At 41.2% G+C, this 13,973-nt stretch overlaps 1 protein-coding gene across 35 annotated transcripts in view; it reads right to left on the reverse strand.

The window, feature by feature from the left end:
• Nucleotides 1-1,739: 1,739 nt before the first annotated feature.
• Nucleotides 1,740-13,973, reverse strand: part of LOC132981948 (protocadherin gamma-A11-like) — a 292,678-nt gene continuing 280,444 nt past the window's right edge. For 16 of the 35 annotated variants that reach the window (XM_061048125.1, XM_061048119.1, XM_061048118.1 and 13 more), the window contains exons 2-4: nt 9,841-9,899; nt 5,976-6,073; nt 1,740-4,379 (exon numbers count right to left, since the gene is read on the reverse strand). In XM_061048125.1, coding sequence (XP_060904108.1) covers nt 4,096-4,379; nt 5,976-6,073; nt 9,841-9,899 — 441 coding nt within the window. In that variant the 3' untranslated portion in view covers nt 1,740-4,095. Of the gene's footprint in view, nt 4,380-5,975; nt 6,074-8,867; nt 8,922-9,840; nt 9,903-13,973 lie in introns of all 35 variants that reach the window. The other 19 variants (XM_061048109.1, XM_061048103.1, XM_061048102.1 and 16 more) reach the window with 5 other exon arrangements.

Here is a 13,973-nt window from a genome sequence, read left to right on the forward strand (position 1 = left end):
AACTCTGAAGCTGCTTATGAGCTTTATTCTTTTTGTATAAACATAAATAACACTTGAACTTCCTTTTATTTTTCCCAGAGTTAGAAAAGATCTCAAATGGTGGCTCATCCTGCAGCTCTCCGTGTGTTTTCTGACTCATTTGCCTGTGTGTGTGTGTGTGTGTGTGTGTGTGTGATATCTTTTGCTCAGCTCTGCCATGTTTCCTACATATGTCTTTCTCAGAGTTGCCAGGTTTGACTAATGACTGAATATGTTTGTCTTCCTGCAGGTCATTCAGATCAGCCAGGCCCCAGCCAGAGTAAATCATGGACACTGCATGGATCTCTGATAAAGATATGTTGAGCAGGGAAAAGCATCCAGAGCTGGGGCTGACAGTTGCTGTGGCAACTGCATAAAACATTAAGGGAAGGGTGAGAGTAGTCGGCCATTTTGAGTATGAATCTGTAGTTTTTCCACGCGAGTGATGCTGTTTAAACAACTGTATTGTCACATTTATAGTTTTGAAATTTTTATTTAGTCAAGTTTGTGATCGTTAAATGATTTTGTCTTGAACGAATGCTTTTAATAATAAAAAATGACATCTGTTAAAAAAACTACAACTTCTTACTTTTTAGAAAAACAAAAGGGTTTTTAATCTGTGTTCTCTCTGTTGTGGTTCTATGTGATTATTTTCAGGCTGTCAGGCTGAAGCATCAACGACACGCCTGACTCATGCCTCTAACATCATCTCCATTCCTTCATCCCCCAACATCTGCAGCAGAGAACCAAAGCCTGCTCCTTTTGTTGTGCTCAGTGACGTCTTGTGGGCTATTTATAGGGTCCTATGTTATTGTGTAAGACCTTGTGGAAGGCACAAAGAGACTGAGCAGGCTGCCATGTTCCCTGCAGTGGCCCCAGGATCTCTTAAAGTACAGATTCACAACATGCAAATCCACTGCGATGAGACGGCAGAGAGTTAACAAGGAATGTAGATGTTTAATTTACTACATTTTTTTAATCATTGTTTTTATTATTCTGTTTTCTGTATGGAGTAAAAAGCAGACACATATATTAGTTGTTTTAAATCAGTGCCTTACTGTACACATTAATATGCTGGAACAAGGTTTTTACAACAGTGAGGAAAAAGCCTTTCAATCCTAATTTTGCTGACCTAGTTTTAATCACTTAAATTAAATATATTATAAAATGTGTAATTTAAAATCCTACAGCAAAAAAATATATTTTAATCTTTGTGTTTTATGCAGTGTGCATCCAGATTGTTGGTTCATTGTCTTACCTATGTAATTCAAGGCCACTTTTTCTTCCAAATCAGTGAGACTCACTTGTTGGTAGATTGGATAATTTTAACAGAAGTATCGTTGTACCCAAATCCTTCTTCTTATTCTTGTTATGATGAAGGAACAGTACAAAAGAAAAAGGGCAGCACAGTCTATGAAGATCTGGCTTTAGACATCACTTTTTTTAACCTCTATATTGTCTTCATTTTATGCTGTTTAATCTCCTGCACATCCAGCAAGAATGCCTGAAATGGAGCAGGATGGAGCAAAACTTACAAGGACAGCTGGAGTCCTGCTGAATGTGGGTCACACAGACACAAAAATAGGCCCCGAAAGGGATAAAGATTTATACTTCTCACAAGAAAATCTTATTAATTAATAGGAGAAGTTATGTAAGTAAGGCAAACTGCCTGTGTCAGTTACATATTACAACGAGGAAAGCATGCAAACACAAACATTAAATTATTTCAGAATGTTTTTATTTGAAATGTCAGTGTTCAAGAGAAAATAAAACAGCAATATAAATATTAGCATAAAAATAAGAGAGTAACACAGGGGTAAAGCGTGGGGGCTAAGCATTTGATAAGAAAGATAATACAGCAGGATAGAGTAGTATTAATTCAGCAGCGGACGGACTTACACATATATAATATTTATAATCATTTGTTCATATGGACAGAAAGAGAATGAGAGGCATTCTTTCACAAATGCACAAGATAAAATCACCGCAAAAGAACATTAAGAGGTTACAGAAGGATAGAAACATTTCCATATTTTTTTGTTTTCTTTCTTTAGAGGGTGATAAAAGATAGAGAGAAAATGAACACAAAAATATGCGCAACACATATCACAAGTTAACTAGTCTACGTGTGTCACTTTGTTTACTTATCTAAAGTTATCTTTAATTCTTTATTTACACTGAAGAGTTAGTTGGCTTCCATGGTGCTTAGTTACTACATTGCAACACAAACTGTTGAAGAACATCTCAGGTTTTAATCTTTTTTTTTTTTAACTGTGGTTTTCTTAATTTTTTTTTGAAAAACAAAATGCAACACATTCCAGTAGTAAGCCACGCCTTGTGGAGAGGGACTCTTATTTTGAAAATGTTGGACATGTTCCCTACTGTACAAACTGGCTCATACCATCGACAGGACTCGTGTTTATTTACAGTGGGGGAGAGCCTCACAGGAGCAGAGAGTAAGAGGGGAGATGAGGGGTAGACAGGCTGAGGATTCACCATTGATTTAAATGGAGGAGGGATGTTTCTGAGGGCTCTCGAGTGGTTTCTCCTCACCAACAGGGACAGCCGTGTTGCCCTCTACCTGGGTCAGTGCATAAGAGAAGGTTTAAGGGGTGTCACCAGTGGTTCCTCTGTACATTCAGTAGGTAGAGCAGAGCCAAAGTTGTTTCCCACCTCTAGTTGATTTAACCTCAGTCTGTTTACCCCTCGACACACCCCCTCTGACTGCCTGACCCAGCCTGCAAGCTGCCTTTTCTCATGTAGTTGTCTCTGGCCAGAGGCGTGATGGACAGATGGACGGCAAAGTAAAGACCTTAAATCTTATACAGACAATTTCTCTATGCTATCGAATCTTTATCTCCCAAAGAAAAAACATGTTACGGTGCCACATCAAGAAGTTTCTTCAGCACTTTAGGATAGTGAGGGGAAACACTTGAGTGTCTAGAAACTCCTTAACACTGAAGTTGATCACATCTAAGACTGAAGTGATTACTAACCCTACTATCTATTCCCCAGGATACAGACAGTGCATTTCTCTTTGTTTGGCTCTCATTTGGAAAGTGAGTGTTGGTAGGACACAATCTGGGTGAGAGGAGGGAGGGTAGGAGGGCAGCAGGACATGCTTGTGCCCATCTGGAGCTTGTTGTACTAGAAGCTGGTCCCTGCTGCTTTACCACCTGCATGGACAGCACAGCTCAGGACTCAATGACAACACCCCATGGCATCTCTCTCTCTGCCAGCCCTCCCTCTGGGTGCATGCTCAGGTCATAAAAATATCGGGGGAATAAACTTTTTTTTTTAAATTATGATTACAAAAGTATCTTTCCTTTTGTGTCAAGTAAATGCTACATGTGCATTTTATTGACCCGCGATTAGAGGGAGGATAACAAATTCAGGATGTCCTCCTCTTTGATTTTGCAATGCATAGTTTGCAACTCTAAACTAGTATAAGTGTTTTGAACCTTAAAGAGCATGCAGATGATTTTTTAATACCTGTTTAACAGCAGCCTTATGTCTCCAGGACTTATGCTTTAAGATCCTGCAAGGCTGACCCTATATAGTGATCTAACTGATGGCAGCTAGCGTACTTTACAATAGCGGACTTTCCACCTCAGGGAAAGAGCACAATAAATCCAACATGAAAGACATTAACATTTCATCTCTGAATACATCACTGCGTATAGCCTTGGCATCCCAGCAAGGTTTCTCACACTGAATCTCTTTGTCCAAGATCATTTAATTTTGCCACAAAAAAAAAAAAAATCATGTTTAAAACCCCCCATACCCTGCCAAAATGTTCTACAGACAGAGACTTCATGAGCAATACACCACCTTTAGCACAGCACAGGTTATCACCACCAGTAACAGCCTTCAGCACATTCAGATTCTTCAAGACACTCTTTCAAAGACCCATCAACATGTCCATGTGGTCAGGGGGATTTGCTCTCATAATTTAGACCGTGGCTAGCATGAGCGTGACAGCAGAGCAGAGGGACACCTAATGGGGGGGTATGGGGGGTTGAATTTCTCATCAGATCAGGCCGGGTTTGTCATTTCTACACGTCTGTCCGTCCAGCTTTACTTCTTCTCCTTCTTGGTGGACTTCTTTTTGGAGGCGGGGGTCTGGGCGGCCTTGGGAGGCTCAGGCTGAGCTGAGACCTGGGGCGGTGGCAGCGCCTGCTGGGCGGCCTGCTGGGCCGTGGCCTGCTGCTGCTGGGGATTGGAGGTGAGGGTGGCCGTGCTTCCAGGGATGTAGACGTTCTGACGGTAGTCGGGCACATGCTGCAGGGTGAACTGGGGGCTGTAGCGGGTGCTCAAGCCCATGGTGCCGGGCCCCAGGGTGGCTGTAGCCTCACTCACTTCTGGTGGGAAGAGAGACAGAGTGGGGGAATAACGGGTGAGGAGGGAGAGGAGAGAGGGATGAAACTTGTTAGACAACAGGAATTTGAAAGTTTTAGTATGACAGTGTAATTTTAAAGTAGTGAAATGGAAAGAGGTCATAAAGTAGAGCAGACCAATTAATTTTTTAAGCTTCCTTTGAAGTAAGGAAATTACTTGAAGAAAGATTTAATTTACACATATCTCGATGCTCATGAAAAAACACAAAGTTGCAGTGAGCTACGCTAAAACTAGACCAACAGACAAAGTATGAACAAAAGGGAAACCAGGGAAGCTGTAACTAATTATTTGGCTGCATGAAGTGTCCCTGTTATTTTTTTTTAACAGGATAAAACTCTGTGTTTCTGGTTTTCTATCACTCCCCCTGACAGTGCATGCGCATGACGTAGCTGCTCCTCATATAATTCTCCTACAGCCCCTGCATTGCAGGGCCAGAGACACAAACGCTCCCTCCCCCATCTTGTAGCTCCTCTCAGCTTATATAAACACATATGCAGACAAAATCTGTCATGCTAACTGCACTGGTTTCCAAAGAGCCAAAGCACTAATGGAGAAACATAACTTCTTATCCTTTGTCTGCTCTCACAGTGTTTTTACTCCCATGTTGTGCTTTAACATATTACATTTAGAAGAGAGATGACCTTCAGTATTAATCACATGCTCCAATTGTTCTTTCCTTCCTGATGGCACCAAATGTGCACTCTGTCTAAGTCTGTGCTGACATGCAGGTTACCACTATTCCTAGGAAAGAGCCTTTCCTCTCTTAGGCTCTCGGTTTACTCTGGTGGAAAAACATCACACCATGTCCCATGCAGTGTCCAAGATGGGGGAGGGTTTGTGTGTGTGTGTATGTGTGTGTGTGTGAGTGTGTGTGTGTGTGTGTGTGTGTGTGTGTAGAGAGGGAGATGTAATGTGTCAATGGTTACAAAACAGTGGAAACAATGACCAGGGCCATTTGGCAATACATCATCGAAACAGTTTGTCCCCCCCATGATCATTGAATTTTACTTTTATCAAGTGACACTATGTTCAGTGTTATTATCTCAGGACTTAATATAATCATTCCTGTGTTTCACTGCAAGAAAACAGACATAGGATAGTAGAGGTGTTCTAAAATATGGGAATCTTCGGTTTCAATAAACTCGAGGATGTATATTAAAACTCTTCTTGTATAGGGCTCTGCTTATGATGAAACCCTGCAGGTGATCAGTGTGTACAGTGGAAACATGCATCTATGTCATGTTATTGATTTCAACACAGAAACTGTACGGTTTACAAAACCAAGTGCAGGTAGTAAAGTCCACTGTCTTGATATCACCCCAGGCCTGCTCTGGCTATATTTTTGGTGCACAAGTACGACATGGAAACATCGATGTGGACTCAGAGAGCTACATCAATGAGTGAGTCTGGCTTGTTGCCCTCCAACCAAACAGAAACCTAAATAGACCGGCTCTGCCCACGCACACTCGATAAGCGTGTGAAGAGATAGTAAGTTATTTGGAAAGAGAAGATACAGTGATAGAGGATAGAAACAAAAGGTGAGGAGGTATGGGACTCACCGTTAGCTGCAGCCATCAGGGCCTGGAGCTGCTCAGCCTCAGTTGGGGGTTGGGGCCAGGGGCCAGTTCCCATAGCAACCTCAGGTCCTCCAGTAGCCCTATGGCAGAAACGAGGGAAGAGCAAGTGTAAATAACTGGTTCATCATCATCTCCAGTGTGTGTGTGTGTGTGTGTGTGTGTGTGTGTGTGTGTGTGTGTGTGTGTGTGTGTGTGTGTGTGTGTGTGTGTGTGTGTGTGTGTGTGTGTGCGTGTGTGTGTTTGTGTGTGTTTGTGTGTGTGTGTGTGTGTGTGTGTGTGTGTGTGTTTAGCTGACTGGTTTGACAGTTGGTGGTTTATGGTGTAAAGGCAAAGCAGCTGACGATGAAGGACACAGCCTGTAGGCAGCAGGGATAACAAGGAGGATGTATAGTTTACAAAACAGGGTGTGTCTCAAACAAACGCGCACCTCCTAATACACTCTTTTTAACCCATGTACAAGTGTGTCTGCACACAGGCACACAGTAACAAGCAGGTTTTCAGGATTCACACACAGCAAACACTGTACAACACTAACACTCTATCTGTTATGGCCATGAGCAAGACTTGTAAATATCAGTAAATATTTAATGAGTCCCCCCCTTTAAAGGAAATAGCTGTCTGTATAGTCACACACGTAGAGCTCAGTGAGCATTAACTATTTCCATCTGGGTAAACTTCACCTTCAAAGGCTTGTTTATTTAAAGTCTGCAATTTGCATGTGTGGAGAACAGAGGAGAAAGCAGACCTGTCATCTATTATGCTCATTTCCATTCTCACACCTGTGACAAACACAACTAAGCTCCACGATTGAAAGCTAGATCACCATGCTTTAATCCCAACTCTTCTCTTGTTACCAGAATGCTAATAAACCTCAATCTCTGGATTAAAGATCGTGGTTTCCATATGTAATCAAATTATAGTGAGGTAACTTCATGATACTTTTAAAAACAATCACACTTCAACCATCAAGTTATTTCAAATAATCATTGATGCTGCTTCTAGAGCTGTAAAGATCATAAACAAATGTGTGTGAGGGTAATACACTGCTTATTCAAAATGTTAGGGTGTTAAGAAACCCTGGTGGTATTTAACGGAGGATCATTAGCCTACAGGGATATCGGTAAAAGGTTCTGGTGGAGTTTTAAAGCTCTAAAGGAAAGTCAGCCACACATCAGGTATAAAGCACATAGGAATCAGGTCCAGTGTGTTAAATGAATGTGATGCACAAAGAACAACACTCCTGAATATTTCAAAACAAAGACAGAAAACTCTGCTCCATCGACTTGAGAGAGCAAATGACACAACAAGGGGAAGAGTAAGAAATGACTGAAAGAGGGATTTGTTTAAGAGCAGATTTCACTGCCAAATCTCTAAGGTGGTTTTCAGTTCAGTGCCTGAGAGACACTGAGGGAGAGGAACATTCATGTCCTAAGTGAGGCATCAAACAAGAAACAGGCTGCCTAAGGGCAGACACAGTAAAGGAAGGACAGCCATTTTGCGCCACTTCACATCGCTAAAGATAAAAGCGAATGCTTCATTTGTGCTAAAGTAGCATGTCTCTGTACTTATCACATCGCTTGGCTGTGTTAAGTGCTTCCTGTGGTCAATATTATCACTTCCTGTGGGCAACATTGTGAACTGTGGTTCAGAGAGATGTGCTTCGTTGACTAGACAAAATTATCTGATTTTCTGCGGCAACCTTACATGACATGTTTTATCTCCAGGGACAGTTCTCCTTGTTGCTTTGCAGAGAACATCTAGATATTTACAGTACTGTGCAAAAGTCTGAGGCCACTATTAGATTTGTTGTTTCAGTAATCTTATTGTAATTCATCATGCTACTCTTTCTTGAAGGCGTCTGATTGGGAACGGTTTTATTTCAGTATGACTACGAACCCAAGCACACTTATATGAAACACATCTGATACAACACTGACAGTCAAGGACTGACCTCCACAGAGTCCAGAACTGACTATTACAGAGACAGAATGGTATCACCTGGACAGAGAAAAAATAAAAGTATAGCCTGGATCTAAAGAGGAACTCTGGGAAAAGCTAAAAGAAGCCTGGTGTAACATACCAGAAGGTTACTGAAGAAAATGTCAAAACATTCTTCCCAACAGAGTTAAAGATGTGAAAAGGCGGAAGCACTATACACTGACCTTTGCCTGTAGAATATGTGTTAAAACAACAAAGCTGGTGGTGGCCTCAGACTTTTGCACAGTTCTGTACTTCAAACTTCAAATTGTGCACATGCTGACGTTTGGCTCATGTAGATGTCGACGTTGAGGGTTTAACACAAGAGCTCTTTACTTCACTAAGAAACTTCTGAATCACTAACAGGTTTTTTTTAAAAAAAGATCAAGAAACAGCTGACTTCATTGTCCTGTGTTTGTAGTCATCAAGTGGATAAATCACGTGAAAAGCCACATGTGGTGATGTTGAGCTACAACCATCACAGACATATACATCAAAGGAAGCGCTGTATGGTAAGCCAGTCTTGTAGAAGAAGAGAGAACAAGAGCTCTCAGACTATAATGACTTCATGTAAAGCAATAGCACACAAACAAGGCAGAACAGATCTACAAAACACTGCACGCAAACTCAAAAGTTTAACAATCCTTTCTACGCCACAGCAGGCATTGTGGCCTATGCACATCGATCAACAAACCCCATCAAACCTTTAGGGAGACTAACAGAAGCTATGGGTTAGGTACACCTACACACAGCACAGCACTCAACTGCAGTGCACTACCTAAAAGATTCAAACCAATCTCTGCTCTTATCAGCTCAACTGTGATCAGGTTCCTCTGAACACCAATCAGCTGCTAAGAACAGGGAGTGATCATACAGCGTCTATGTCTAAGTTTGTACCTTGTCCCACTCTTCGGCGTCCATCGTATGTGTGTACCGTATGGCATGTGGGGACTAAAAACACAACACGTTATACAGTCTGAACAGAATCATTGTGTATTTGAGTGAAAAGCTAAGATATTCAGCTCTAGATCTCAGCGAAAAAATAGTAACATGAATGATATCCAATGTATCCCTAACCTAAGTGTATTGCAGCAGTGGTGTGTGTTTTTTGTGTGTGTCTGACATTTTCCTTTCTGCCCCAGCTGGTATGTTTTAGGGAGAAGCTTTGACTCATGTGTTGCGTAATCACTGTTGTGAAAACTCTGACTGCACATTCTCCATTTTATACCACACACTATGAGCATGGCATTCATAAACCATTAAAACATAAAATCACTACAACACACAGCTGCAATGACAAAACACAGTTCATCTATTGTCTTTTAATAGGCCAGTCACTATAGTGTTACACAATGAAATGTAAAATAACCCGTCTGCACGATCTCTCCCATGAAGACAGAGAGCAAGAAGGATAAAAACACTGTCCCATCCCCCCACTAGCTGTGGTCCCCGTCCCTCATCAGTAGTACTGAGTGATGGCGCACAGACTCAGAGAGCGCAGAGAGGAGAGGAACAGAGGGGGGAGGGGGAGTGGAGGCTGCGGCAGCCATTTTATGAAGCAGCCTGAAACCAGGCAGAGATGCTCATTTAGGATTGTAAAGCAAGAATCTGAATTCACTGATTACAGTCATAGATCAACAGGCAACCACACAGTAGATCTGAACAACAGTGTAGCTCAGAGTCAGATTCTGATGGTTGCATTGTGTATTGATGTCATCTGTACTTTTTATTCAGCATCATGCAGGCATTGAGTTCTTATAGCTACAGCAATCGCTACCATCCCCCTCCTCATTACATTTCTCATCCATCATCTCTCCCTCTGTCTTATGATGAGCTCCCTGCGTGTCTGTGTGTTGCTCAGTTTACTCACCCGCTAGGTCCGGGTCTCGGTCCCTGTGTGAAGCGCCAGTCATTGTTGGGGGGCTTTTGCTGTGAAGAGAAAATAAGATGCAACATGAATTTTCTGTTTCATTGTAACAACAGCTGGAAGGGTCTTGGGTGTTCAAGGGATGTTGGTTTGTGGCTAATGTGTTGTTAATGTGGATGATGTATATCTGGGATGTAGAAAGCCTTTTCTCAACTAATTTTAAGTTGGCAACAGATATCTGTATGCTCAAGCATCCCAGTTGTTCCAAAGCGGTGGAGCATTAAATCTGCAGAGGAATAGTGCGCACACACACACACACACACACACACACACACACACACACACACACACACACACACACACACACACACACACAAGCAGAGAAAAATGGGGCTCTGCTTATAGAAGAGGACAAAAAAACAAGAAGGAAAGGCAGGAAAAGTAATACATGATCGCACAACTGAACTATGACTGATAAAAATGTATTACAAGCCCTCACAAAGAACCATTGCAGCCCCAAGTTAAATCAGATATCCAAAGGAGTTTTATCCTAAAGAGAGCATCTTAGTGAACAACCACACAGAGAAAGGTCAGTATTTAATATGTAATATGACACATCAGGGGAAAACAAGCTGTAACGTATACTTATTTTAAAGGAAAAATATTTTCTAAAAATAAATAGATAGATGCGGAGTGCAGATAGTCCTTGGAAAATAACTATTGTCATTTTGATTCAACTTCAAGGAGACAAAACTACCACTGTGTATCCACAGCGATAAAGCCTCCCTCATGGCTTCCCTGCTTCTCTCTATGAATGTCTCCAAAGCAATTGCACTCTTGTCCATCTCTACCTCACTGGCCATGCCACTATGTCTTTTCCATCTCTCTGGCTCTTTCCCTCTCTCTCAGCCTCTCTTGTTGTGCAGTGATGCGGTGAATAGACCCCTGGCTTGGCTCCAGATTCTACCACCTAATCGACACAAGAGCTCCCTGGAGAGTGAGGCTAGCAGGACGATGTGCTGCATTATTAAAAGAGCTGTTCTACCCGAGGGAATGATGGAGAGAAGCAAGAGAAGCAAGAGAGCCAAAGAGACGAGAGAAAACCCCTGAAAATACCTAATCAAAAAGAACAGCATTGCTGGTGACCATCATGGACGAAGCTTTTTTTAGATAAGAGGAACTAATGCACCATTGAATGGTGACTTACAAAAGTCAGCTTGTTGAAAAAATTAAATATAGAAAGCGGCACCCCATAAAAGAAAGGACTGCATTTTTTTAATGGTCTTTAAGGACTAGTGAAGGACACTACAAAGTCTGAGACAGAGAGCGAAGGATAACATGTAGGCTTCAAACAAATCTACCTACGGGTACAAATAATGTAACCTGAACCTTGTATACCAATCAGTGCATTCTGAACAATACTACATGATTATTAAACAACCCTATAACTAAATAAGTGTTGAGTGAAAAAGCTGCCAGTGGATTCCATTTCAGAGTAAACTACATAAAGGTCTGTTTCAACCTCGTGGTCACTTAACACAATCAGTTAAGTCTTCAACACTCCGGAAAAGAAACCAGATTCAGATGAAGAGAAGACAATGCTCAGTTATGTCCTCATAACAAACTGCAAGGGCAGCAATCGAACATTTTTCATACACCATAAAACCACAATGGATGACAGGAGGTGGACATATCTGAACTCTTATCAGAGCAGAGCGTGGTTGATATGTATCTAAAAATGGACTCAGAGACAAGTATATGTGCGTGGGCAGCTTTAGTAGGGAGACAAAAAGATCAGCACCGACTGGAGGCAAACATCCACAGAGAGGCCCAGCATTCCAGCTGTGTGACTCGCTCTTACCACACCAACACTCACAGACACACACGAGTCATTTCCCAGGTCAGATCCCACTGCAAGGGTGTAGGCATGTGGAATAGAGGGTTACTGACTCTGTGCTGAAATATTGGGCTCTCAACCTCATGTACTGTACGTATGCTTCATTAAGGACAGTTTGGCTGCACCTACACATCAGAACGCATGGTTTAGACAATATCTTTCAGGGAAAGTAACTTAAAACCAGGTTAAAAGGCATGAAAGGATCAAAATCTAACTGACTTAAACTTAAATTATTTTTGGCCTTTTTAAAAAAAAAAAAAAGAAAGTCTCTTAAGTAAATTAATCCCTTAAAATACATGAGGTAAAGATATTGAAAAAGCACATGGTGTTGTTCATAGTGCAAGTTGAATTTGAAGACAGGGAATAGAGAGAGGGGTCAAATAGACCACAGATGAAGACTAGGCCAATGGAGAGAGAGAGATGAGGGGATTACAGCTCTGTTGGCCTAAATCTCATTCAAATAAAGACTTTCATTCCATCCTGGAAGCTTTAAAGAATGTCAGCCTGCCTCCCTTACACCTACATATTCAACTATCAAGCTGAACTAAACCAGAATGAGATCCTTAACTAGAGCAACACATTAGTCAGTTGAAGTACTATCATCTTACATGCTAAGATAGATATGCATTATAGTACTGGATACACCATAGGGTTTAAGCCGGACTGATAAGCACTTGAGCACATCTGGACTTCATGTCTGAAAGCATGAAAAACTGGGTTAATGGTTAACAACTTCTCTATAATGATGGACAAGGATTTTTCCAGGTTTAAAAAAGGAAATAAAAGGTGTCTCATCCCTTTCTCTCTGACAGGAATTAAATATCTACAAGGCACATGCAAACACATCCTGCACACATATAAGACTATCTGGTGCTCTATGTGGAAGATTCAGTTTCCTATCACAGACACAAATTGTATATGTGGCTGGACGGCACCTTGTGCTCTGTCAGAAAAGAGGAAGTGGCCTCTTCTGTTGCTCTTACACACACACACACCATATACAATTCAGAGCAAATTGTCATCACAGGTATCCTGCATTGTTTCAAGAGACATTGTTCTTGAATGCTAAGTAATAATTACGCAGAAGGAAGTCCAAAAATATAAGAAAAATAGGATGTGAATCCTACAAATGTCACATCCAGTAAACTAAAATCATTATATTGAAAAAATCCAATCTCTCAGGTAAAGCACAATGTTGTAATCCCCCCCTCCCACCCCTTAAAGAAACATGAATAAATGGATAATAACCTTTAGGTAAAACCCAGTTTTACTGATCTGTATGAGCTAGTTTTGCAAGTTGCATGTGCATCTCAGTGCATGCGCCAATCCTTATAAACTCCCACAGTCTCATACTGAAAGATGAACGAATGGTCATGGGAATATTAATAACTTACTTTAAATCTCTTATTTTACTAATACAGAGGTGAGAATAAATACAAATACAGGTTTTAACATGACATGTTTGTCCACTGAGCCAAAGAACCACCTTCATCATGGAATTATTTGTCTTACATGTCGCAGGCTGATTGGAAGCCATCAAATGATCCAATTAATCTATAAATATTTCAGGGTAGAAAAGGTTGCTGTGATAGATTTTTTTCCTTGTTTCACTCTTAAATAAAGTGTGAATAGGGGGGCACAATAAGAAGGCCAGTGTCAACTGACTGATAATCGACACAAAGGCCCCATGGTCCTACTAAAATTACATACTACTGGAGAACTCCTTGTATGATGTTTTGTACAGCCAACCTCACTTGCAAGCACATAAACACCCACAGTCATGGCTGATGCCTGAAAGCCTTTATAGCCTGTGCTGTCTGTCGCTGTGGCACACGTGTGTAAAGCCATCCTTCCTGTTCCTTTATCTATCCCTTGCTTTCTATTCCTCTGTTGTCCTCATTGCACACGTGTCACTAGAGCAGAGAGACAGATGGTACCCTGCTGACCTCAGGGACAACCTAATTCAGCACACAGAGTTTCTACGCAATACAGAGGCATGAGGGCTCTTTTAGATACTAAACAGACACGAGGGTAAACATCTTGATGTTTGGGGAAGAAATATTTACCAAATAATTTAATTATTAATTCTACATTTAAATTACACAACTAAAGCTAATATTTAAAAAAGTTTGAAGAAGAAAACTCCCCTTTTTCGACTCAGTTCTCTTGAATGAATCATGAATCATGGTTTGCTTTTTTCAGTTTTCTTATTCAATGACCACATAAAAATATGGGACAT

The sequence above is a fragment of the Labrus mixtus genome, chromosome 10 (assembly GCF_963584025.1).
Source record: "Labrus mixtus chromosome 10, fLabMix1.1, whole genome shotgun sequence".
NCBI lineage: Eukaryota > Metazoa > Chordata > Actinopteri > Labriformes > Labridae > Labrus > Labrus mixtus.